Genomic DNA, 22,118 nt, shown 5'->3' on the forward strand with positions numbered 1-22,118 from the left:
CTCCTGTGGGGGAACTTTTCGCTTCGTCTACAACAGGTGGTGACCCAACCGACTTTGAGGTCAATTTCCCGATTCTTCAATCCCGATCTACATAACATATAGAGCAGTTCAAAAACGTTTGTTTGATAAGGCAAGGCCTGCTCTGTTTCCGAAACTTGGATTGCATTTGTAGCTTCCAAGGCTTTATTGTCGCATTTCTCAAGTCTCTCCAAGTAGATTCCACACAACTTGAGATGGCAAACTTTTCTTCTAGTATCAAAGCGGCAATTACTTTGATTGCTTTCTCTCTTGTCCTGCTCTTCTCTCCTGGCTCTGACGCACACGCGAATGGAGCTGGAATATGCTCTTCTGATCAAGGCGGTGAGCTTTTGTTGTTGTGCCTTCCGTCCTGTCACCAAACATACAGCTCAGTTTATCCATTCCTTGTTTCATAGCTTTGGACGACTTCCACGGGCGACATGGATTCACTCAAAACAACAACTTTATGGTCAAAATGACAACTGCTGGTGGCGATGGTTACGATGGCCGCTTTGTTGCAGGGAAAACTCTTTATATAGGGATTGGTGGAATGAACATGAACATTAAAGGTCTCATGGTTACCGTCAATCAACCTGGTAAGATCTTTTCTCTTTGCGTACATCCAGTTTGGAACATCAAGCAGGTGTACTCATATCTCTCATCTTTACATTCTAGGTCATCCTGCTGGTATTCCAGGCTTTGTCTACTCTTCACTGACCAAAAGCTGTGGCAGTGGCAAGGAGAATGCTCTTACCCACAGTCACCCACTCAGCGAACCGATTCTCTTCTTGCAAATGGAAGTACCTGCTGGTACCACAGATGACTACCTCACCGTGAATGCGCTCATCATGTGTGATGACAAGAGTTCTGGAACACCTCACTGTTGGCGGGTAAGTTGTTGACTGACAAGTTGCTATTGTTTGACTTGGCCAACTCTTTATTTGTCCTGACTACTGGGGTGTTTGTCTTGTGTAGAAAGTGACTGCACAAGTCTGGAACTACAAAACCCATCCAAAAGAATAAAAACTATCTGCTTTGGCTCTCCGCAGTTGTCTGCGTTTCTTCGCTCTGTGGGTTTTCTGCTTTGAAATTGCTGTGGTTACATCTCTCATTAAATAAACCAAATCTCTATATGTGAAGACCCAAACCTCGTTGGAAAGGCGGTTGAAAATGAGTTTGATCTATGAGGGGTGGAAGCATCTATACGGATTTGTGCGCCCAATGCTTGTTTTGGTCCTGTGTACGAGGTTTTATACAATCCTCCCACTTTGGAGTGTTTTCGTAAAGTGCCAAAATCAAGACCACCGGTACATTGCACGACAAGGGTTGGGAATCCTTGCTGTCAGTGAAAAGTTGAACACCAAAGGTCTCATGGTATCTGTCAATCAGCCTGATACAAGGTTGTTAACGACCTGCACGGAAAAACAGAGAAAGGAAGAAACCTGATCCTTCATTTTCCATTTGTTTACTAAGCCATAATGTGGGCCTTTCGGGATTCAGGAATACCAAGAAACCTGATAGTGGCAGCAGCATCGATTGCACACACGAATTCGCTCAACCGACAACCCCGCTTTTCATTAAATGACTGTACCATCCGGTAATAACGATGACTGTCTCGCCAATCCGAGTTAAGTAATAGTTTAGTTTTCTCGCTATTTTGTTTTGATTGGATTGACGCAAAGTACAGTCTCGAATTCCCTTAGTAATTGAGCTTCAATGCGGGTCGCTTTCTGTGGAGTTCACGATCCTGGTGAGAATATTATGTGCGAGTGACGTTCCCCTTCGTCCACAACCTTCGTCTACAACATTAGTCTACAACAGGCGGTGACCGCCAACGGATGAGGTCTTCCGTTGATATCCTCTTCCTCGGACAAGACTAAAAACGTCCTGCTTGATAAGGTAAGGTTTCGCTCTGTTGTCGAAACTTGGAAGGAGTTTGTAGTTGTCAAGGCTTACTTATTGAATTTCTCAATCATCTTAAAATAGATCCCACACACCTCGAGATGGCAAATTCTAGTGTCAAAGCAGCAGTTACAGTGATTGTTTTCTTTCTTGTCTTGCTTTGCTCTCCTTACTGTGAGGGACACCCAAATGGAGCTGGAATATGTTCATTTGACCAAGCGGGTGAGGATTTCATTGATGCGTCTTACGTCTTTTCACCAAAAGTGGAATTCATTTTATGGACTCCTTGTTCGTAGCTTTGGGTGACTTCCACGGCGAACATGGATTCACTCAAAACAACAACTTTATCGCCAACGTATCAACTGCTGGTGGCGCTGGTTACAATGACCGCTTTCAGGCAGGGAAAACTCTGTATATCGGGATTGCAGGAGTGAACATGAACATTAAAGGTCTCATGGTTTCTGTCAATCAACCTGGTACGACCATTTTCTTTTATTTTGTGGTAAATCCAGCTTTGGCACATCAACAAAGTGTACTCATTTCTCTCGTCTATACCTTCAAGGTCATCCTGTTGGTCTTCCAGGCTTTATCTACACTACGCAGACCCAAAAATGTGCCAGTGGCACGGAAAATGCTCTTACCCACAGTCACCCACTCAGCGAAGAGTTTATAGAAGTGGAAATGAATGTGCCCACGGGTACCGAGGATGACTACCTCACCGTGAATGCGCTCGTGATGTGTGATGACAAGACAGCTGGAGCTCCTCACTGTTGGCGAGTAAGTTGCCGAATTACACTTTCTTTGATTTGGCCAAAGCTTTATTGGCACTGACTTGGGTGTTCGTCTTGTGTAGCAATTGTCTTCTCGAGTCTGGAACATCAAAAAGCATCCGAAAGCATAAAGGCCATCTACATTCGCTTGCTGGAGTCATACATCCCTTTTCTCTTGCTGTTTGTTTTCTGCTTTGTGATTGTCGTGGTACCATCTCTGATTGAATAGACCCCCTCGCATTTACAAACAGTCTGAGGCTTTTCAAGTTCAAGTGGTGAAGATCAACAACCTCGTTGAAAAGATGGTTGGGAACTTATTTCTTAGCATAGAATTTGGATGAAAATTTTGACATTCCAAAGGTATGATCCAAGACCGTGCAAACTTGTGCTGATATTCTCGAAGGTCAGCCGATAAATTGTAAAAGTGCTGCTCAATTCCGACGTGTTTGCTGCATGGCTGCCTGTATTAGTTCATCTGCTAAAAATAAATGTACCAAACCACTTGAAAGTGATGCATAGGCGAGGCGATCGCGATTGCTGACAATGTATCTGCAACTTGGGTGCAGCAAAGGCTCATCCCAGCCAGTTGGAGGGTTTTGAATCTGCGTCACCAAGAATGCAATTCCATTGGTGCCAAAAGGGAACTACGGTAGGCCCTGAAATGCTGCAATGGATAGGTCACAGGATTACTAAAACGGAAAAACGTGAGCATGACGCCTTGCAGCTACAACCCGTGTGCACACCACATTGTAGTTTACGCAGTTTTTATCTCAACCCCCAGAACAACGTATCGAAAGGAATTAACACATAAGACAAGAGCGAAACAATCACGCTACAATGGTCTTCCGTTTTCTCATCGCTGGTGTTGTGTCCTTGCTCATTATTAGTGCTCAAGCTGTAAGATACACATGATATTGTTCAGCACATCACGATCTTTGAATGGTACTAACATAACATTTCTTAATGTAGGCAGCACCTGCCAAGCTCATCAGCCTCTCGGCTAGCTTGGTGACTGATACCAATGAGCTCATCAACTTGGCTAAGGACGTTAGTCCCACGGATCCTCAAATCAAGCCCAAGGTACAACCCTCTTTTATTGCTTTTAACTATAGTGTTGTGTGGCTGGTGATCGATTTGGCCAAGATTCTAACCCAACGCTTGCTGTTCCAAAGGCTATTGCCATTGTGAACCTCTTCAACAGGGCGGTCACCACTGTCAACCAGATTGACCAATCTGTACTTTCATGTGACTGTTCTGGTGTTGATATGAATGATATCATGCAAAACACATTCGCCCACATTGCTCCACCGCACTATCAATCTTACTTTAGTGGCTTTGGTAATGGAGCAGCAAAGAATCCACCATCAGTAGCCGGGCTCACGGATACGATTCCGCGTATCGTGGATGCATCTCAAGACTTTTCAAGGTTGGCTGGCATGATCCAGAACCGTGTAAAGCTGTGCTGATTCTTGAAAGTCGGTCGAGTAGTAGGGTGGTTTTTGCAGTCAAGTACGGGAGTCAATCCATTTCTCACACAAAATAAGTTGTTTCGGCACATATAAAATCAAATGAAGATGTGCAACGGGTTTGCATGTGGTCGTAATCAAACACCGATAGCTCAGTTCCGCGACCATTGATGCCACAGTTCCAAGAAAGATCCCAAGCTAAAATTACAGAGTTTCACGTGTCTTGTAGTAAGAATCAATAATTTGACGGCTCCAAACGTTCTCCTTTTCGTAGCAGTAGCACCTTGTCAAATCCTCGAAATTTGCAACTCAGCAAAGCAACGCGATGGGCGATGTTGCATTAGATTTGTTGTCCAAAGACAAGAAGGATGGGGGCCCTTCGGCTGTCTATGCCACAAAGTAAGTGCTATCTGTTAGCTTTTATATGGTTTGTATCCTCAAAACGTGCAATCTGATAATCAGCGAATGCAATCTAGGGACGTGGAAAGTGTCATTCGCGAACAGAATACAAACATAGAACATGGCCTATCTGAGGCTGATATCGATTTCCGGAGACGCCTGGCCGGCCCAAATGAACTGGTCCAGGAAGACCGCGAGACATTACTATCCAAGTTTATTGACCAGTTCAAGAACCCAATGATACTGCTACTTCTGGCGAGTGCTGCCATATCTGCCATCATGGGTGAAATCGAAGATGCTATCAGTATCACCCTGGTAAGTACTTGGCTGCTAGTGGAATGCTCGCAAATGGTGCTTGTGTTGGTGGTCGCGTGTTCTTTCTTGTTGCAGTTCGTTCCTGGTTATTTTAGAACTGATGCTCATATACTTTCTCCTTGTCTCCTTTCGCTCTTCATCAGGCCATAGTGATTGTCGTATCAGGCAAGTACACAAAGCTCTTCACTATCACCCATGTTTCTGACTCTTTTGATCAAATTAGTGGCATTTGTACAAGAATACCAGTCAGAAAAGTCACTCGAAGCTCTGAATAAGCTCGTGCCTCATAGTTGTCACGTCATTCGGTATAGAACTATTGTGAAACATGTGGTATGTAATGCCTCCATGAGGACTAACACAGTCTCGCCCTATCTCACAGGTCTGGACGCTCGCTAAACATGATGGCCAGTGAACTAGTACCTGGTGATTTAGTTGTTTTTGGAACGGGTGATCGAATCCCCGCTGATATTAGAATAGCCTTGGTGTGTTAGCAAATTCTGATCTTGCAGGTGCTCGGGGGTTTTTGGTTAAAATACTGATGGCAAACTTCGCACTTTTGCACAGGCTGTAGACTTGGAAATTGACGAGTCGAGTTTAACTGGAGAAACAGAACCATGTAGAAAAAATACCAAACAGATTACACGAGAAAGTGCTGACCTACCAATTGCTGACCGAAAGAATATAGCATTCATGGGGACATTAGTTCGGAATGGTATGTCTCATGGTTAAGTGCTCAGATCAGGTTTTTTATCGCTCATGTGCGCATTGACCAAAACTAGGTCACGGACGAGGGATTGTAGTTGGAACTGGAGCAGATACAGAGTTCGGATTTGTTTTCAACATGATGAATCAGGTAAGAATTATGCCATGGTTGTTGTGACGACAAAATGCAAAAAAGCCCTATTCAAATGTTAGGTGGAAACTCGCAAAACGCCGTTACAACTCAAAATGGATCAACTCAGCAAACAATTATCTGCATTATCGCTGGCAGTTATTGGTGTCATCATGTTGATTGGATTAATACAGGGCAGACAATGGTTGGAGATGTTTACCATCGGAGGTAAACTTAGTGGAGCTTTGGACGTTTTTTTTTAACACTCACAGGTTTGCAAAATCTAGTGAGTTTGGCCGTTGCAGCCATTCCAGAAGGCCTGCCTATAGTCGTCACAGTCACTTTAGCCCTTGGAGTGCTAAGAATGGCCAAGAGGCAATGTATCATCAAAAAGTTGCCATCTGTCGAATCATTGGGTTCTGTGAGCGTTATCTGTGTAGACAAAACAGGTAAAAATCTTCGCGCAGCTCCACTTTTTTTGTGCTGGCCTGACGATTGCATCGCGCAAAATTAGGAACATTGACTGAAAACAAGATGACTATAACAAAGCTGTTTACAGTCTCTGGTGGTGTCGTGGATATGGATGGTCATTATTCAAAACCTGGCCTTGTTGAGAATCAAGCTGTTGGGACGCTCCTGAAAATTGGTATGGATGTGTTGCATGAATCGTTTTTGCCCCTAGCTCACACCACAATTCTTCAGGTACCGTATGCAACAATGCCCAAATTAATGATGGCGACAATAGCATAGGTCAGCCTACTGAAATCGCCTTGTTGATTTTATCTCGTTCTCTGGGATTCAAGGATGAGAGAAAGGTTGGTCTATGGTCGCAAGAAAAACCATTATACCAAAATTTCAATACAAATCCTTACAATAGGCAATTGCTCGCTTATCAGAAACACCATTTACTTCAGAACGAAAGTACATGTCCGTCTTAGCGGCATCTCCCGCAAATGCTCCCTCAGCACCAATATATAACGTAAAGGGTGCTCCCGAAGTCCTCTTATCGAAATCAAGTCGATACCTAACGCAAGATGGACAACAACGTCCTTTAGATGGTGTAACCCGACAATCTATTATGAATGCAGTCACAACTGTCTCGTCGGAAGGATTACGAGTGATTGCTTGTGCTTATGGACTACAAGAAAGTGATTTAACGTTTTCTGGATTTGTTGCTATGCATGATCCACCACGAGCTGGTGTTTCTCAAGCAGTGAAAAAGCTGTTGGAGGGTGGTGTTAAAGTGGTTATGATTACTGGTGATTCTGGTATGCAATCAGCAGCATGCGGTTTTTTCCCTTTGTGTTTAGGAAATCAAACGGTTTATACTCAACCCTTGAACAGCTGAAACCGCAGTATCTATCGCCACACGAGTTGGAATAATGCCTTCACCTTCATCAACGAGTGTACTCTTGGGAAGATCTGGTACCATGTCTGGTCCAGAAGTTGATGCTATGAGTGATTCTCAATTACAGGCTACCATTGAATCTATTGGAGTGTTTCATCGTGCAACACCAAAACACAAGATGGCTATTGTGAGAGCGTTTCAAGCTAATGGTGAGATAGTTGCCATGACGGGCGATGGTGTCAATGATAGTCCTGCTCTGAGACTTGCTGTAAGTTTATTCAGTCAGTTATGTCTGTTTTTGGCTAGCTAAATATGCACGTGTTTCAATAATTACGCAGGATATTGGCATATCGATGGGCAAGAGTGGAACAGATGTTGCCAAGGAAGCTGCTAAAATGATCCTAGTGAATGATGATTTCAGTGAGTTAGTACTGCACAGCAATAGGTTTGAGCGCCGTCGCTTATCTTTTCGCATAACCTTAGCAACGGTTTTATACGCCATTGAGGAAGGCAAATCCATATTTTACAACATACAGAACTTTTTGCGTTTTCAATTATCGACATCTGTGGCTGCCATCAGTTTAATAGCAATATCTACATTCTTGGGTCTGCATAATCCTCTTAATGCCATGCAAATACTGTGGATTAGTATGAAGTCATCATTTTGAAGCTTTCACCGCTTTTGTTTGCCCACTTACACTTTCTGCTTGTTCTTCTTAGATATCATTTGTGATGGTCCTGTAGCCCAGTCGCTAGGTGTTGAACCTGTAGATCCAGATGTGATGAGGAAACCACCAAGGTCACCGAATGAACCAATTGTGACTAGGAAACTAATGGGTCGAGTCTTGTTGAGTGCCATAATAATAGTAGGTGGTACCTTATTAATTTATGAAAGTGAAGGTAAAGAGGGTGCAGGAACTGCTCACGGCACTACTATGGTATGTTATTACAGGATTTCGGAGCTTTCTTTTTGCCAGCATAAACACGTCTTGGCAACTTCCTCATCACACTCAATCTCGCGTATAGACATTCACCTGCTTTGTATTCTACGACATGTTCAACTCCCTCACATGTCGCTCCCAAACAAGATCCATATTTACCATCGGCCTAACAAGCAACCCAATGTTTCTATACGCAGCCGCATTCGTGATATCGGGCCAACTTCTAGTAATCTACGTGCCCTTCTTACAAGCAATCTTCCAGACAGAAGCTATATCACTATACGATTTATCGAGGCTTGTGTTGCTGGCCAGCACCGTCTTGATTGCCGATGAGATCAGAAAATGGCATTTTAGGGCTTATGGTGGCGGTAGTGGTGGACTGAATTCTACACCGACTATAACGAGACGCAGAGACACTAAGATGGGTGGAAGGAAGGATTCGTCAGATGCTAGTATGCATGTGCCCTTCTTGTCGTCGCCTGATGCTGGTGAGAATGGTAATAGTGGGTTTGAGAATGGGAATGTTGCTGGTGAGAATGGGAATTGGTGGAGTACTGGAGGTGGTAGGACTGCGAGGCAGAGGAATTCGGATTCTATTAATGTTTGAGGAAAATGGTGGAAGACTGAATTATCGTCATGGTTGGCAACGGCATTGTCGTCTTTTTTTGCATTGTGGGATTGGATGTGTTTAGATATCTATCAATGAAGCACCACCTTGTATTATTTACGCATTTGATAGGAATATAGAGCTATAAAGGCAAATACATGTGTGGGACATTACTGTCCACGTTTGTCGTCCAATTCAAGAACTCAACTAGGACTAGTTATCTGCCATCATGGGTGAAACTGAAGACGATGCTACTATCACCCTGGGTTTCAACCTGAATCGTCGTCGATGTGCATACTGTGGTGGCTGTTGGCTGTTCTTTGTTGTTACAGTTTGTTTCTTACAATTGGCACTCATGGAGTCTCTTCTGGCTTATCATCGTATCATAGTCATTTTCGTGTTGCTGAGAATAGCAATAGTGGTGGTGTTGAGAATAGGAAGTTGGTGGAGTTGTGGTGGGGGTCAGGACTACGAAGCAGCTGAGTTCAGATTCACATTAATCGTTGGAAATACTTTTGGAACCATTGAGCTTGTGATCCTTAGCCACTCTGACGGCTTGAGCTTATTTTTTGCATTGGTGAGATTTGCTGTCTACATTTCTATCTATTAAGCACTCCTTGAATTATTACGCATTGGAATGTAGAGATAGTAGAGATGTAAAAGGCAAACGCAATTTCTTGACTTAACGTTTCTGATTTGCATAGAGGCACAAAAACGAGTATGCAAAATACGTCCATGGCAAACTGTAACATCTATCAAACAGCTATATACAGCTCTTTAACACGAACGATTATACTACAACAGGTAAATTACGCCTCAACAGGCAGTCCCAAACTCTCAAGAAACTGTTTCTCCATTTCTTTAAACTCTTTTTCAATCCGATCATCCTCTCCTTCCTTGGTCTCTGATTCAGCAGCTGGTGCAGCTCCAGCCGCAGCATTAGCACCACCACCTGCAGCGACAGCAGCAGCCTCAGCTGCTTTGGCTGCCAAGGCTTCGGCATCAAACTTGGTTTTATCGTTGGTTCGCATCTTTTTACGTTCTTGAACGTAATCGAGTCGTTTGACTTCACGGTCAAAAAAGCTGGCTACGAATGAGCGCTAGAATCGTAGTTGAGTCAAGAGATCGTGATGAGATTTATCTCGATGGCATCGCAACATCTTTTGGCTTTTTTTACCTCATTCCTAGCTGCCTTAGAAAGCCCTCGTGGGACCTCCAGAATTCGAAGCGAGCCATCATCATCTCCAGCAGCAATAAACTGCCTCCTCTCAGAGGCTTTGCCTAAAGTCACATTCGCAAAAATCAAATTCCTAGCTTGCACCGCCCTACGACATCTCGAAGTTACAGGAACTTACCACCATACTGATGAATCTCCATACTAGCAATTCCAGCAGAACAAACGGTTTGAACTGACGAGGGGACATGAGATCGATCCATCAAATCCCATATCTCAATTGCTCCATCCGCACGAGTAATGAAAAAGAGACCTGGACGTGTCGGTGACCATCGACCAGATATTAGATACGTTGATGAGGGAGCTGACGTCAGCAACGGTCCAGTCTAGAAAAGTACATATGAATACCTCGTGGCCAAAAAAACCGGGATTCAAGAATGGTGCATAGCATACTGTAACTTTTTCCTTCCAGATACTAAACGTCCATCCACCAACTGAAAGAAGAATGTCTGGGAAGAATGGAGAACGCTGCAAATCTGATATACACCCAGGATGAGCGGGAAGCGTTGATTCGATGCGTGATGCTAGACAATAGATGAGTGTTTTTTGTGTGGTGAGAAAAATCCAAACAATCAATGCTACAGAGAATCGATTTTACACACTTGGAGCTTTCTCGTCGGACTTTTCTGACAACCAGTCCGCGTACAGTAAATCTCCTTCCTATCAGCCAAAAAAATTGATTCCATTTAAACAGCCTGAGCATTTTTGTTACTGAAGCCCACCTCTGTAGCGCAAAAGAATTTAGAGATGGCCTTCTCCAAAATCTTGTCGGAATGGACAGCCAACATATTTTCTAATCGGCCAACAGAAAACGTAGTCAGAAATGATGTATAGCGAATACCTTCAAGAAACTTACGAGACCCCTTGGCATCATTTCGTTCTCTCACAGGCCCACGAATAGCAAGCTTGGTCAGCCCATACTCGAATGCACCATCAGAAGGAGCCAAAGTAATACGCCAAAATGGTTTCCAAACTAAATCCATGCTACGGAAATCCTTTCGAGTTCGAACATCCCAGAACAAGACTTGTCCATCTAGTGCGGCAGTCATAAATTGACGATGACTACCGTCAGATGTTTCGACAATCTCTCCAGTATGTGAGTTTAGCTATCAAAAACGAGTTGGCAGTGTCAGTACTTGTACAGACCGTCGCAATTTTTTTTTTGCAATCCAACCACGAACGCACCTCCATGCCTTTCGGAAACCAAATCAAATCACCAACAGCCATACGATGTCCTGACTCTATAGACGAAGCAGCTGCCCAATGACATATAGGTATCTCGGGTGCTTTACCAGCGCCAATGGCAGATGTAGCAGCAGCCGTATGACCAGCGGATACTTCAGATTCACCACTATTACCACTATTACCACCAGCAGAACGTGCACGGCGCCCAACCCGTAGCTTGTCCTGGAAATCACTTAGATCCCAAATAGCTACCTGTCCATTAATACAACCAGCCGCTACAATACTTGGATCATGGGGAGCGAATGCAAAACAATGCACATCGTCGGGTGCTTCCAATATGAGTTGTGGATGTATAGGGTCATGGAACGACCATATCAGGATTAATGCTTGACGAGATCTAGACGACGGTCCCATTTCTATACGTTCATCCAGCGTGACACGCTGCTCACACGATACAGCAACAATACCCTTTTGTATAGGATGCCAAGCAATGCAAGATATGGTTCGGTCTTTACTATGTCTCAAATCTGTAAATGATTGATATTCCTGCAGATGAGCTTGTGATCCACCTTGTTCCAAGGCGAAATCGTCGTCTCCCAATTCCTGATAATCATCAGCAAAGATATCAAACATATCATTTTGGAGCAAGGCTCGTTCAAAACGAACACTGACAGATTTTACAAATTGTTTCATATCTTCTGTGCTGACGATTCGGTCACACTCGGATACTGGAAGCGTGATTGGTTGATATTGTGATGCAAAATTCTGCGGCCTAAACCAAGCAGTTTGGGCTGCTGTTGTTGTCACTTGTGGTATGGCCTAGTTGTGAAGGGTGAGCTACACTTGCTGCATGTCATGAAGCACCATCGTCATCAGAGAGCTGAGCTTACCTGTACACCTTTGTTCAATTCCGACTTTGCAATATCAGGTGCTGGATCTTTGACGGGTTTAATTTCAGTATATCCATCTGAAGCTTCTCTATCTACAAATGTACAGGTAGCCCCAAAGAGCTTCCGTTTACGTGATAACTGTATTTGAATCTAAAGGACGAATACAGCCGTCAGATTCCTCGCAAAAAACAACGCGAAAGTGATCAGTGCATATACCGGTTCACTCTTCGGTTGAGCCCATTCTTCTTCAACTTCCGCTTCACTTCCAAGACTAGTCCATTTTCGTTCTTTCGGAGCAATATTGGTTGCACTATTCTCTTTACCAAGCGCGGGCAACACGATGGGCTATTCAGATCGATTCAGGACGAAACTCGTCAGGTTTTCTGCATGGTAAAAATCAACATGGATTCAAACACAATACGTACATTCATAATAGAGTCAGCAGCAGCAACTGTAGTGCAAATAAAATAATTCTGGCCCAATTTGAAATCTGGATCCCAGTGAACCAGAATCTCTGGCTGAGGATAATCCTACAGAAACCCAGTGCTGTGTCAACAAGAAGCATTCACTCAAGCAGATACATGGCATCTTACAATGATCTCCTTCTTGATGGGATACCAATCCGAAATAGCGATTCGAGCTGTTATATCCGCCAACAGGTCCACCTTTGGAATCAATCTAAACGGTCTTTCTCTCGTGACATCTTCAGATCCTTTAATCTTGAACATTTCCTGGGTCGGGCCAGTAATAAAGACGGGAAGGACGCCCTCCGTTGGTATTATTCCAGCAGCAACAGGTGCAACAGGAGGAGGAAGTAACGGTGTGGCTGCCTTTTCAGTCGTACTCCTCGACCGATCCTTCTGCAGATTACCCATTGATTTATTTAAAACATTTGTAGATCCTTTCAGCTTGTTTGTTGATCCATTTGTTGCGGTTGCAGTTGTTGTCGTAGTATCATTAAGGGCTGTCTTTGATGCAATCAAATTACGACTTCCAGATCTGCCTGGACTGGCCGACTTTATAACAGATGGCTTGCGACTCTGCGATATATTGGCAACGGATCCAATTACTGACTTTTTCCTAGGCGATTCGGGCTGTCCTTCAACGAGTGGTTGCGAAGGTGGTCTTGGTGCTGATACACCTGCTTCTACCGCCCCCTGAGACGGCGCATTGTCTTCACTGCCTGGCTCTGCTGTTAATCGGATCTGGCCATTGGTATCCATGCTAGATCCGCGTCGTTCTTGACTCGTTCTTGACAATTATTGGATGGTGGTTGTGAATGAGAGTTGAATGTACGCTTGGAAGGAACAAGCGAGCGCACAATTGAACGCTATTTCAGCGTCTGTTATAAGATTACACGTACATGAACGTAGTAATCACCGTGCTGTACGCGTCATTCTTGTGGTCGTGTAAGTTCATTATGCAGAAACAGTTAATCAAGTGGCAGGCCTCTACCCTGTCAGTGACGCGTACTAATACGTTGAAAAATCAATTAAATCATTACCTATCTACCTCTCTTTACACTACACATTGAATACCCCATCGTCCATCTTTAAACGTCAGGATGTAAATCAATCGGAATCGCCCTATTACAGAGTTATCCTTCCTCCACCTCGAGAATTGGCTATCGATTCGAACCATCGTATTCGACGAAGTGATCACCTTCCTGTAGTCCCATTCAGTATGGTGCCAGTCCATGAAAGCTTCCTGTGCATAAAAAATTGGCAATCAGTGGATGACAAGATGTGAAGATCGATGGAGTAGTTTGATGCAGTGTGATGTCCAGTAACGTGAGGTCACGCGTGCACTAAAGACGCTCCGTCTTGATTCCAGATTCCAAATGTGACAACGTCGTGTCGTGTCTGAACTTCAGTTCACACTTGTTGCTTCAAAAAATCTCAGACCAGCCGAGCACTTCAGGATACAATTTGCATACTTTATGAGCTTGCGTCTTCTGCCTTGCTACAAAGTCTATAGAACCCAGTTTGCGTCAACATGAAACCACGGTTGCCAAAACTTGATGTCACACTGGAAACGATGACCCACCATCAAGAGAGTTCCATATTGTCGTTACTCCATTGGTTACACGCACATGCGGCGCATGAAATGTGGCCCAAACTCCAGCGTGGTTTTCCCTGTTGAATTCAACGAAAAACGTGTCCAGTAAACCCAGGCAAGCTTTTTCAGCTGCTTCATCTTTTGGGGTAGATAAGATGCTCTCAAGGTTTGGCATCGTGGCAAGTTTACGGGGGCTCGGGAGACTTTTGATCTATGTTGTTAATCTACTATAAACGTTCGCAAAAGTGCTGAATGATGGGAATCCAAGCGACGAAAACGACGAACTTGAGAGCTAGACCGTGCCTTTTGTCTACAGGAGCATAGCAATCAGTAGTTCGCGACAAAGTGAGATTCAATGCTGGCATTGTTCGTTTGATCGAGAAAGACCTTCCTAGGCGGCGCCGTTCAAAAACAGACACCTATGGACGCAAATCTACTACTTGTCTTTTGGCACAGTCAAACTCACCACATGAATAGCTTCATTCGCAGCAGCAACATGCACGGAATACTAACTGCGCCCTTCCTAGTACACAATTCCATAGTATCTTCTTCACTATCTAAAATAATTTTAAGCGCCATTTAAAAGAATGTAGTGTAATTACACCTACGCGTCCTTGTGGTATGGTTATAGAACTTCAGCATCCACAAAAACTCTGATCAAGGTACAGGTCTCTAACATGTCAGTGACGCGGACTAGCACGTTCAAATATTATTTAAATCAACATGTCTCTACCTCTCTTTACACTACACACTGAATGCCCCACCGTCCATCTTTAAACGTCAGGGCATAACAGAGTTTGAATCGGCCTATCAGTGAGCCATCCTTCCTCCACCTCGAGAATTGGGTATCGATTCGAACAAACGTGTTCGATGAAGTTTGCACGTTGCGGTGGTCCCATTCCGTGTGATGCCAGTCCTTTAAGGCCTCCTGAAAATTAAACAAGAGCAATCAGTGAAGACCCGTCCTAGTTCGGATGTATTGTGAAGCCGACGTTCAAAGGCGGAAAGTTCACGCGTCACAGATGATGTATGATGCTTCGTATTAGGTCAAGATTCCGTCTGATGACAATGTGCACGGGTTTCGTGCCTTGGAACAAAGTCCTTCAAAAACGTCTCAGAAGCAGCCGAGCACGATCAAAACGTGGCTTTATACCTTTGAAGCTGGGCTATTCAGCATGGCCACATACTCTATATATGAACAAGTTTTGCGTCAAGCCAGCAACAACCTCCAGGTGACGTTTTCCAAACTTTTGATGTCCCATCAAGCACGACGGCTCACCATCAATGGAATTCCAAATTGTGGTTACTGCGGTGTCAGTATTCACACGGACATGAGGAGTATGGAACGTGGCCCAGACACCGGCATCGTTTTCTCTGTTGAATTCAGTAAAAAACTTGTCGAGTACGTCCATGCAGGCTCTCTCAGCTGCCTCATTTTTCGGTACAGGTAATTTAGGTATAGGCCTTCCCTGGTTTGGCATGCTTGGAAGGTTAGTTTGGAGAGTTTTGTTTGAGATTGTTCGTATGTTGCAGATTGTGCCACATCAGTGATGAGCGAGCGACGCGGTTGTTCCGGAGTGGAGCTAGACGACAGCTGGGAGCTGCTGGATCAGCAGCTTGATGTAAAACAATTCTATCTTGATGATAGAATTGCTCTCTTGAACCCAAGAACAACGTTCTAGCTAGACGTGTTCGAAAACATTAACCTTGGACGCAGATCCACTAATTTTGTTCATTGACAAATTACAGATGAAGTACAGTTCACTGAAACAGTTACATACTGCGCGTTAAGAAAATGAAGAAATGAAAGTACTACTGCTACTACACAATGTCTATGTTTTGCTCCTTTAAAAACGAAATGAGCTTCAAATGTTCACATTCAACCGCCACATCAAACACACTCTGATCCCGTGAGTTTCGAATTCTAATTCCACCAAATGGTAATAGAAGCTTGACGACTCCTAAATGACCAAGTCTACAAGCTACATGTAATGCGGTTTCTCCCCGGTTGTTGAGAGCCAACGGATTGGCTTCAAGTTCAAGCAGTATTCTTATTGTCTCAGCACCTGCTGCCTTTCGAGCTGCAACATGCAGTACAGTGTCACCTTGCGGTCCTGTTGCATTCACATTGGCTCCTCTGATGGTGAGGAATCTACACATGCAACTATGAAGTGCCCTTGCTGCTACAATCAAGGGAGTTTCACCTTGGTAGCTGCGGGCTTCTATATCAGCGCCTAGATCTAGCAACGTCCTCGTCTGGCAAAAAGCGAAGACATGTACTGTCAGCTGAGCGTTCAACGTATGAAATGGAGATACTGTCTGTTTTGCCACAGGCAAACTCACCGCATGAATCCCACCATTCAAAGCAGCAAGATGCATGGCATGCAGCCCTTCATACATCTCAGCAGACGATTTACCCAAGTGATTTACGACTGCACCCTTCCTGCACAGCTCTGTAATGGCTTCTTCACTATCCCAAACAGCAGCTCTATGAATTGCCTGATACCACGCACTAACCGGTCCGATACTATTGTAATTGACAAAGTTCACGTTGGCTTTATGATCCAATAACAGTTTCATTGTCCTACTGTCTCCATCACCAGAGGCCCAATATAGAGGAGATACTCGTGGCATATTTACTGGATCTGTGCTTTCTACCAATAAAGGAGTTGGTGCGACACGTCCCATCTCGACATTAGCACCTTGCTCCAATAAGAATGATATCATCTCATAACGATTATAGTGGGCTGCCAGCAACAGCGGACTGAAGACTACCGATGACACCACGTTGACTTGTGCACCACCTTGTATCAAGACACGAGCAATATCCAAATGTCCACCGACAGCAGCATACATTAACGGTGACCACAAATTATCGTCTGGTTGCACAATCGCACCTTTATCCAACAAATACTGGACAATATCCTTCCTCCCGTACTCAGAAGCCAAACAAAGAGGCGTGGCACTCCAATGCTTGAATAAAGGTCCCTTCCATTCACTTTTACCTCTACTATTGACGTTTGCGCCATGCTCTATAAGGATTTGGACGGCCTTCAAATGACCATTTCGAGATGCGTAGTGGAGGCCCGACCAATATATTGCGTCTATTATATTTGCGTCGGCGCCACTTTCGAGCAACTCTTGTACGATTTCATGATGGCCTGCTTCTGATGCGTAGTGAAGTGGTACCTTTTTCGTGATGGGATGTGGGCGTTGAAGACGTTTGTAGTTTGAGGATACCAATCTGGCTACTCGATATATATCGCCGTCTCTACAAACACGGTGGATCTCGTCCTAGTTCGTGAAACGCATTGAGTTACGAACTTCTCTTGAGTCTGTATCAAAACTCACCATTTTAGCAATCTCCACGAGATCCAGTCGAGATTGTCTTTCTTCACCAATGATAGTAAGTACATCAGCAAAGGCATTAGCCAATCCCAGATTATTAAACCTTTCATCCATATTCGCACCGTTTCGTAGCAACACTCTTACCACGTCCAGATTCCTACTACGTACAGACATATGCAACAGATTGGATAGATACTGTCCTCGTTCCGGTATATGAGTATTGACGTCTGCACCACCATACAAGATCAAAGCTTCAACAACACCAGCAAATCCCATCTTTGTTGCTTCCCATACGATTGGATTAGAGTAGAACATGGTTTCAGTAGCGACTTTTAGGAGTTCGGGCCCACCACATGTTTTTAAAATCCAGCTAGTTGATCCTGCCAATCCCTTCTGAATGGCCACAAACAATAACGCAGGTCCCCATAAATCACAAACGTGTTTGAGATCCGCCGACAAGTCCTTGTCCAATATCGTGAGAACGTCCAAATGGGATGCCCAGTTACGACAAGAGTACTCCAACTGGTAAGGTACAATGTTCAAGCTCTTTCCAGATAGATACTTTACCTTGTCCTGCACCGTCATTGGTGCCTGAATGAGTAAATATAAATCCACTAGTGCTGCGACACATGTAGTAGCAACGGCACATTCACTATCCTCTAAGTCTATATAAAAGCGACGGGCAAGCTCCGAATTCCGGCTTCGACAACTTGTTAAATACTCAACCAATTCACCATCCGTGATTTGGACTGACAAATCGGTAATACCTATTAGAGACTGGATTCGCGATAATGCTGATCTGACTCTTGAGATTGGCAGCTTTAACAGCCCAGAGATTCCTTCCAGTCCCATAGGTTCTTTAAGACATAACACTGTACCGACAATGCGTCGATACAAGTCCATTTGCACAATACCTACACCTTTATGTGCGTTGGCTAAGGACCTAGTATATAATGCATCCAATCGTTCGATATCGTTTCCCTGAGCTTCCTGCTCGATCTGTTCCAATGCTTCGAACGGCTCATCTGATTCTGATTTATCGATCTCGTCCAAAGCTAGAACGATCCATAAGAAGGATCCACGAGACAAGGTTATTAGTCTATCAACCAGCATCTTCATTGTTTCTGGACCAGAGAGACGGTTACGTAGTTTGGTAACGTGATCGAGCACGTATATACGAAGGTCGTGATGATTATCTGTTGGTCGTAACTCAAGGACTCTCGGCAAGTAACACGCGAACCTAGTTGATATATCCTCCTCGTGCCTAGTGGTAATAAACAGGAGTACTGAGGGTGGCAGATTCTTCCATTGGGCGTTCAATATGTTCAAGAAATCCGTTCTGAGCTTGCTATCTTTCGGTCCACACCCAAGTCCATCTAAAACTACCACTATGGTTCCATTACGAGAGTCGTGCTGTTTCAGCGGCCTTACAATCAAATGCTCGAATTGCCGAGCTAGAGATCTCCGTTGCAGAAAGTTCGGTTCTTCTTTCAGCAGTCGTCTCAATGCATCTCTCATACGAGGATCAAATGACGCTAGCTGGAAGGCCCACGTTGCTATGATTTTAAAGGGATCGTAGTGACATACATGGGCACTCTTACAAACGAAAATGGCTGCTAATCGATGCCATCTCTGAAGTTTAACGGCAAAGACGGATGCCAGCACAGATTTGCCCATCCCAGCAGCACCATGCACTATGAATATCCTAGAGTCTTCCGGCTTCTCCTCCTCACTCCATTCTACAAACTCTTCAAGCAACGCTTTCCGAGTCTTTGGTAGTCGTTTGTGTTTCAAGTCTTGAACTACTGAATTCATATCGATAGGCTGGAACCATTGAAACAAATCCTCTAAATTGTCTTCAAGCTGATCTGGTTGCAATACTACGGATGATTCTATTGTGGAGTCGATTTCGGGAGTTGGCCATGGCATCGCCGTTGCTCGCGGTAGCGATGATAAGATATCGGCATAGAAGGAGAGAAGGACCTTCTTACGAGGTTCTCCTGATCCACACGCAGCGAGGTCGTGCTGATTAGTCCCTGCCGTTAGTGACACGGATTCGTGAAATGGGCCTGAATCTAGCCTTAACGATATGATGGTTTTATGCTTGAATCCAGCGAACAATAGCTCCTTCATGGAACTCTCAGAGCGCTAATAAAACAACAGATTAGCACTTCCTGTGGATATAAATTGTGAAACAATCAGACAAGGTACTTCGTATTTGGCAGAGAGCAAGGGCACAACAACTTTACTAGACAGTATAGCTTGACCCAGCAACGAAAATATGTCTCGTCCTAAACTAAACTTGTCCATCCAGACACTCAGGCCTCGTTCTCTTAAATAATCTGCAATAGTAACAGCCTGCTGCCTATTCGTCCAATGGCAACTAATCATAACATCAAATGTACTCCCATCTGACGGCTGTACTTCAAACTTGTCTACTGGTGACGACGATAACATTCCATCGTATAGCGACATCGACCTCATTAGATCAGAAGCAGTCTTGTCAACTACCGACATTAGCGACAATGGTGCCATTCCAGACATTCCAGTTGCCGAATTATACGCCCACGCCCAGTTATCAGGAAACGCCACTTCAACTAGAAGGAGATCTCCAGGCGTAATGATTAGCTCGTCACATTCGCATGGTTCATATGGAAAGTTGGCAATGTAGCCACGAATGTTGGGAGGTGTGATGTTGAATTCGTCTTCATACGAGGTGATGTCCTATGTGTAGAAATTCATTACTTTGCCATTCGTGTGCATTGAAATTACGAGATACGTACAGTTGAGAAAATCCTTTTGGCTTTTAGACGTGCGGACCGACTTGAAGAATGACTCTCGACTCTAGCCGTCGAGTGTTGGCGAGCTGTGATGCTAAATGCACCAATAGATCTGCCTATGGATCTACCACCATATCTAGGTTTCAAAAATTTGCAGTCAGTATGCTTTGGTGGTATGTGCGCTCACTAAACTCACGATGGTTTTGAAGGTGGCCGAGAGTTTGTTTCCCAAGGCAGATTCAAGTAGTTGGAGGTGCCTGTAGGACTCGACTTTAAAGTATCCTCGGGAACCAAAAGATTTGCGCTGTCAGCCTCCTTCAACACGGTCTTCGGTTGTTGTTGAATCTGACTCGACTGCTGAGTCCCACTTGGAAGCAAAGCAGTCACATTAGACACATTTTCACCAGGCCTAACGGCTACGATCTTGCCGTCCACATATAAGCTCGTAACGAACTAGATGTGCGATTGAAAAGGAAATGCTTAGCAGTTTCGGAATGGAGCAAACTCGAATTTCGAGTCAATGACAAGTAAAACAGCCACAGGCAGTCATAAGAACTGATTTATGTGTATAGTTGCCACTTACTGGCAGTCCTTCTGGGTCGTGTAAGCTTGGTTCTTCATCCAGCTGTTGATGCTTTGCCTTTGATTTTCGACAAGACGCGAAGATCGACAGCAGCTTGAACGTTGAAGCAGTTAGCAACGCGGTACTGCTTTTAGACGCTGGAGAACCCATCAATCAGTTCATTGTCTTGGCAATCCTCATTCACTTGCTGAGTTGCAAAGCAAGCGCCATGAGCCTAACACCCGAAACGATTTACTAGGTAGGGCGAAAACTCTTTTCAACCCCGAGCACTTTGAGCTTTAAAGCAGTAATAACGTGTCATTTTCATGGACACGTACAGTCAAGACCGGATTGGTCTCCAGCGCGAGTTGATGACTGCTGCCAACTTTTAAAAGTCACTCAAGAGTCATTCAATCATGCCAAAGGTAGCGAGGAAGAAGACCAATAAGAGGCAGATGTACATATATCTGCGCTCCTTCAAATTCCGAGAACCATATCAAGTTGTAGGCAAGTCTATGTGCAGAAACAGAAAAACGTGAATTGCAATGTTTTAACCCTTTGATCTATTAGTGGATGGGAACTTCATACAAGCATGTGTGGCCTCAAAGGTAGACATATACGACCAGCTATGCAAAACACTCGTCGGACAAGTCAAACTTAGTATGTCTTCACCAACATCAGACTTTTTTTTGCAACTGAAAACCCCATGCACTCTTAACAAAATCACACACTTCTAGTGACTACCCCATGCGTAATGACCGAACTACGAGAACTAGGTCTCTTTCCAGCCTTGAACGCCGCTCGAGACATTGAATTACGAAAATGTCACCACACGCCTCGAATGTCACCTTGTGCTTGTCTAACTGGTGTTGTTGGACCTGAAAACAAGCATCGATATTGTGTCGCTACCCAAGACAAATCGTTGCGATCTAGATTGAGGAATGTGCCGGGTATACCGCTAGTGTATTTCAACAAGGGTGTCATGATTCTGGAGCCTGCTTCGGCTGCTACGGATGGACGAGCTCAGGAGGTGAGCTTGAGAAAGTGACTTTGCTTGAGGGAACTGGTGTATCTAAACTTTTATAACAAAACTAGATGGAGAGGTCCAAAATGCTAATGCTACCTGCTGGAACAACACCCACTGCTGCAACAACACCCAAAAAGGAACCACGAGCAATCAATCCTCTTCATCCACATAGACGAAAAACGAAAGGGCCGAATCCATTGTCTGTGAAAAAGAAGGCAAAGAGAGCACCAGACGGTACCGTCGTCTCGAAAACGGGCCGAAAGATTGGTAGTGGTGAAGGATTGGTGGAAGCCGAGGATGCCACATCGCAATGAGTGTATAAAGTAGTAGTACATAAACGCATTTTTCGTACATAGAATTCAACGGGCAAGAGTATTCAGCAGAAATTTCAGGTTATTTTTGTTCATCCAAACACTTTATTTCTTTCTCACCGGTT

The 22,118-nt window shown here is 44.3% G+C and overlaps 4 protein-coding genes across 4 annotated transcripts; 2 read left to right on the forward strand and 2 right to left on the reverse strand.

Moving 5' to 3' along the window:
- Positions 1-4,481: 4,481 nt before the first annotated feature.
- SmJEL517_g01646 (uncharacterized protein) lies at positions 4,482-8,598 on the forward strand (the record flags this gene model as incomplete). The annotated part of the gene is made up of 17 exons (XM_031167574.1): positions 4,482-4,555; positions 4,633-4,870; positions 4,946-4,955; positions 5,094-5,175; positions 5,250-5,352; positions 5,435-5,582; positions 5,650-5,723; positions 5,786-5,930; positions 5,990-6,151; positions 6,217-6,348; positions 6,405-6,517; positions 6,580-6,970; positions 7,047-7,318; positions 7,389-7,470; positions 7,534-7,698; positions 7,771-7,988; positions 8,077-8,598. The coding sequence occupies 17 exons, from the start codon at positions 4,482-4,484 to the stop codon at positions 8,596-8,598; spliced, it is 2,931 nt and encodes a 976-aa protein (XP_031026593.1).
- Positions 8,599-9,407: 809 nt separating this feature from the next.
- Positions 9,408-13,130, reverse strand: SmJEL517_g01647 (uncharacterized protein; the record flags this gene model as incomplete). Its single annotated transcript, XM_031167575.1, has 12 exons — positions 9,408-9,698; positions 9,776-9,879; positions 9,954-10,158; positions 10,226-10,356; positions 10,435-10,492; positions 10,555-10,625; positions 10,689-10,938; positions 11,018-11,836; positions 11,908-12,057; positions 12,124-12,252; positions 12,333-12,437; positions 12,501-13,130. The coding sequence occupies 12 exons, from the start codon at positions 13,128-13,130 to the stop codon at positions 9,408-9,410; spliced, it is 2,943 nt and encodes a 980-aa protein (XP_031026594.1).
- Positions 13,131-15,777: 2,647 nt separating this feature from the next.
- On the reverse strand, positions 15,778-20,826 carry SmJEL517_g01648 (uncharacterized protein; the record flags this gene model as incomplete). The annotated part of the gene is made up of 8 exons (XM_031167576.1): positions 15,778-15,780; positions 15,850-16,221; positions 16,309-17,259; positions 17,317-19,461; positions 19,525-20,037; positions 20,097-20,229; positions 20,290-20,546; positions 20,677-20,826. 8 exons carry the CDS (start codon positions 20,824-20,826, stop codon positions 15,778-15,780), a joined length of 4,524 nt encoding a protein of 1,507 aa, XP_031026592.1.
- A 583-nt stretch (positions 20,827-21,409) lies between these two features.
- On the forward strand, positions 21,410-21,996 carry SmJEL517_g01649 (uncharacterized protein; the record flags this gene model as incomplete). The annotated part of the gene is made up of 2 exons (XM_031167577.1): positions 21,410-21,685; positions 21,751-21,996. The coding sequence occupies 2 exons, from the start codon at positions 21,410-21,412 to the stop codon at positions 21,994-21,996; spliced, it is 522 nt and encodes a 173-aa protein (XP_031026623.1).
- Between the last annotated feature and the right edge of the window lie 122 nt (positions 21,997-22,118).

The sequence above is a fragment of the Synchytrium microbalum genome (assembly GCF_006535985.1).
Source record: "Synchytrium microbalum strain JEL517 chromosome Unknown SmJEL517_scf0005, whole genome shotgun sequence".
Taxonomy (NCBI): Eukaryota; Fungi; Chytridiomycota; class Chytridiomycetes; order Synchytriales; family Synchytriaceae; genus Synchytrium; species Synchytrium microbalum.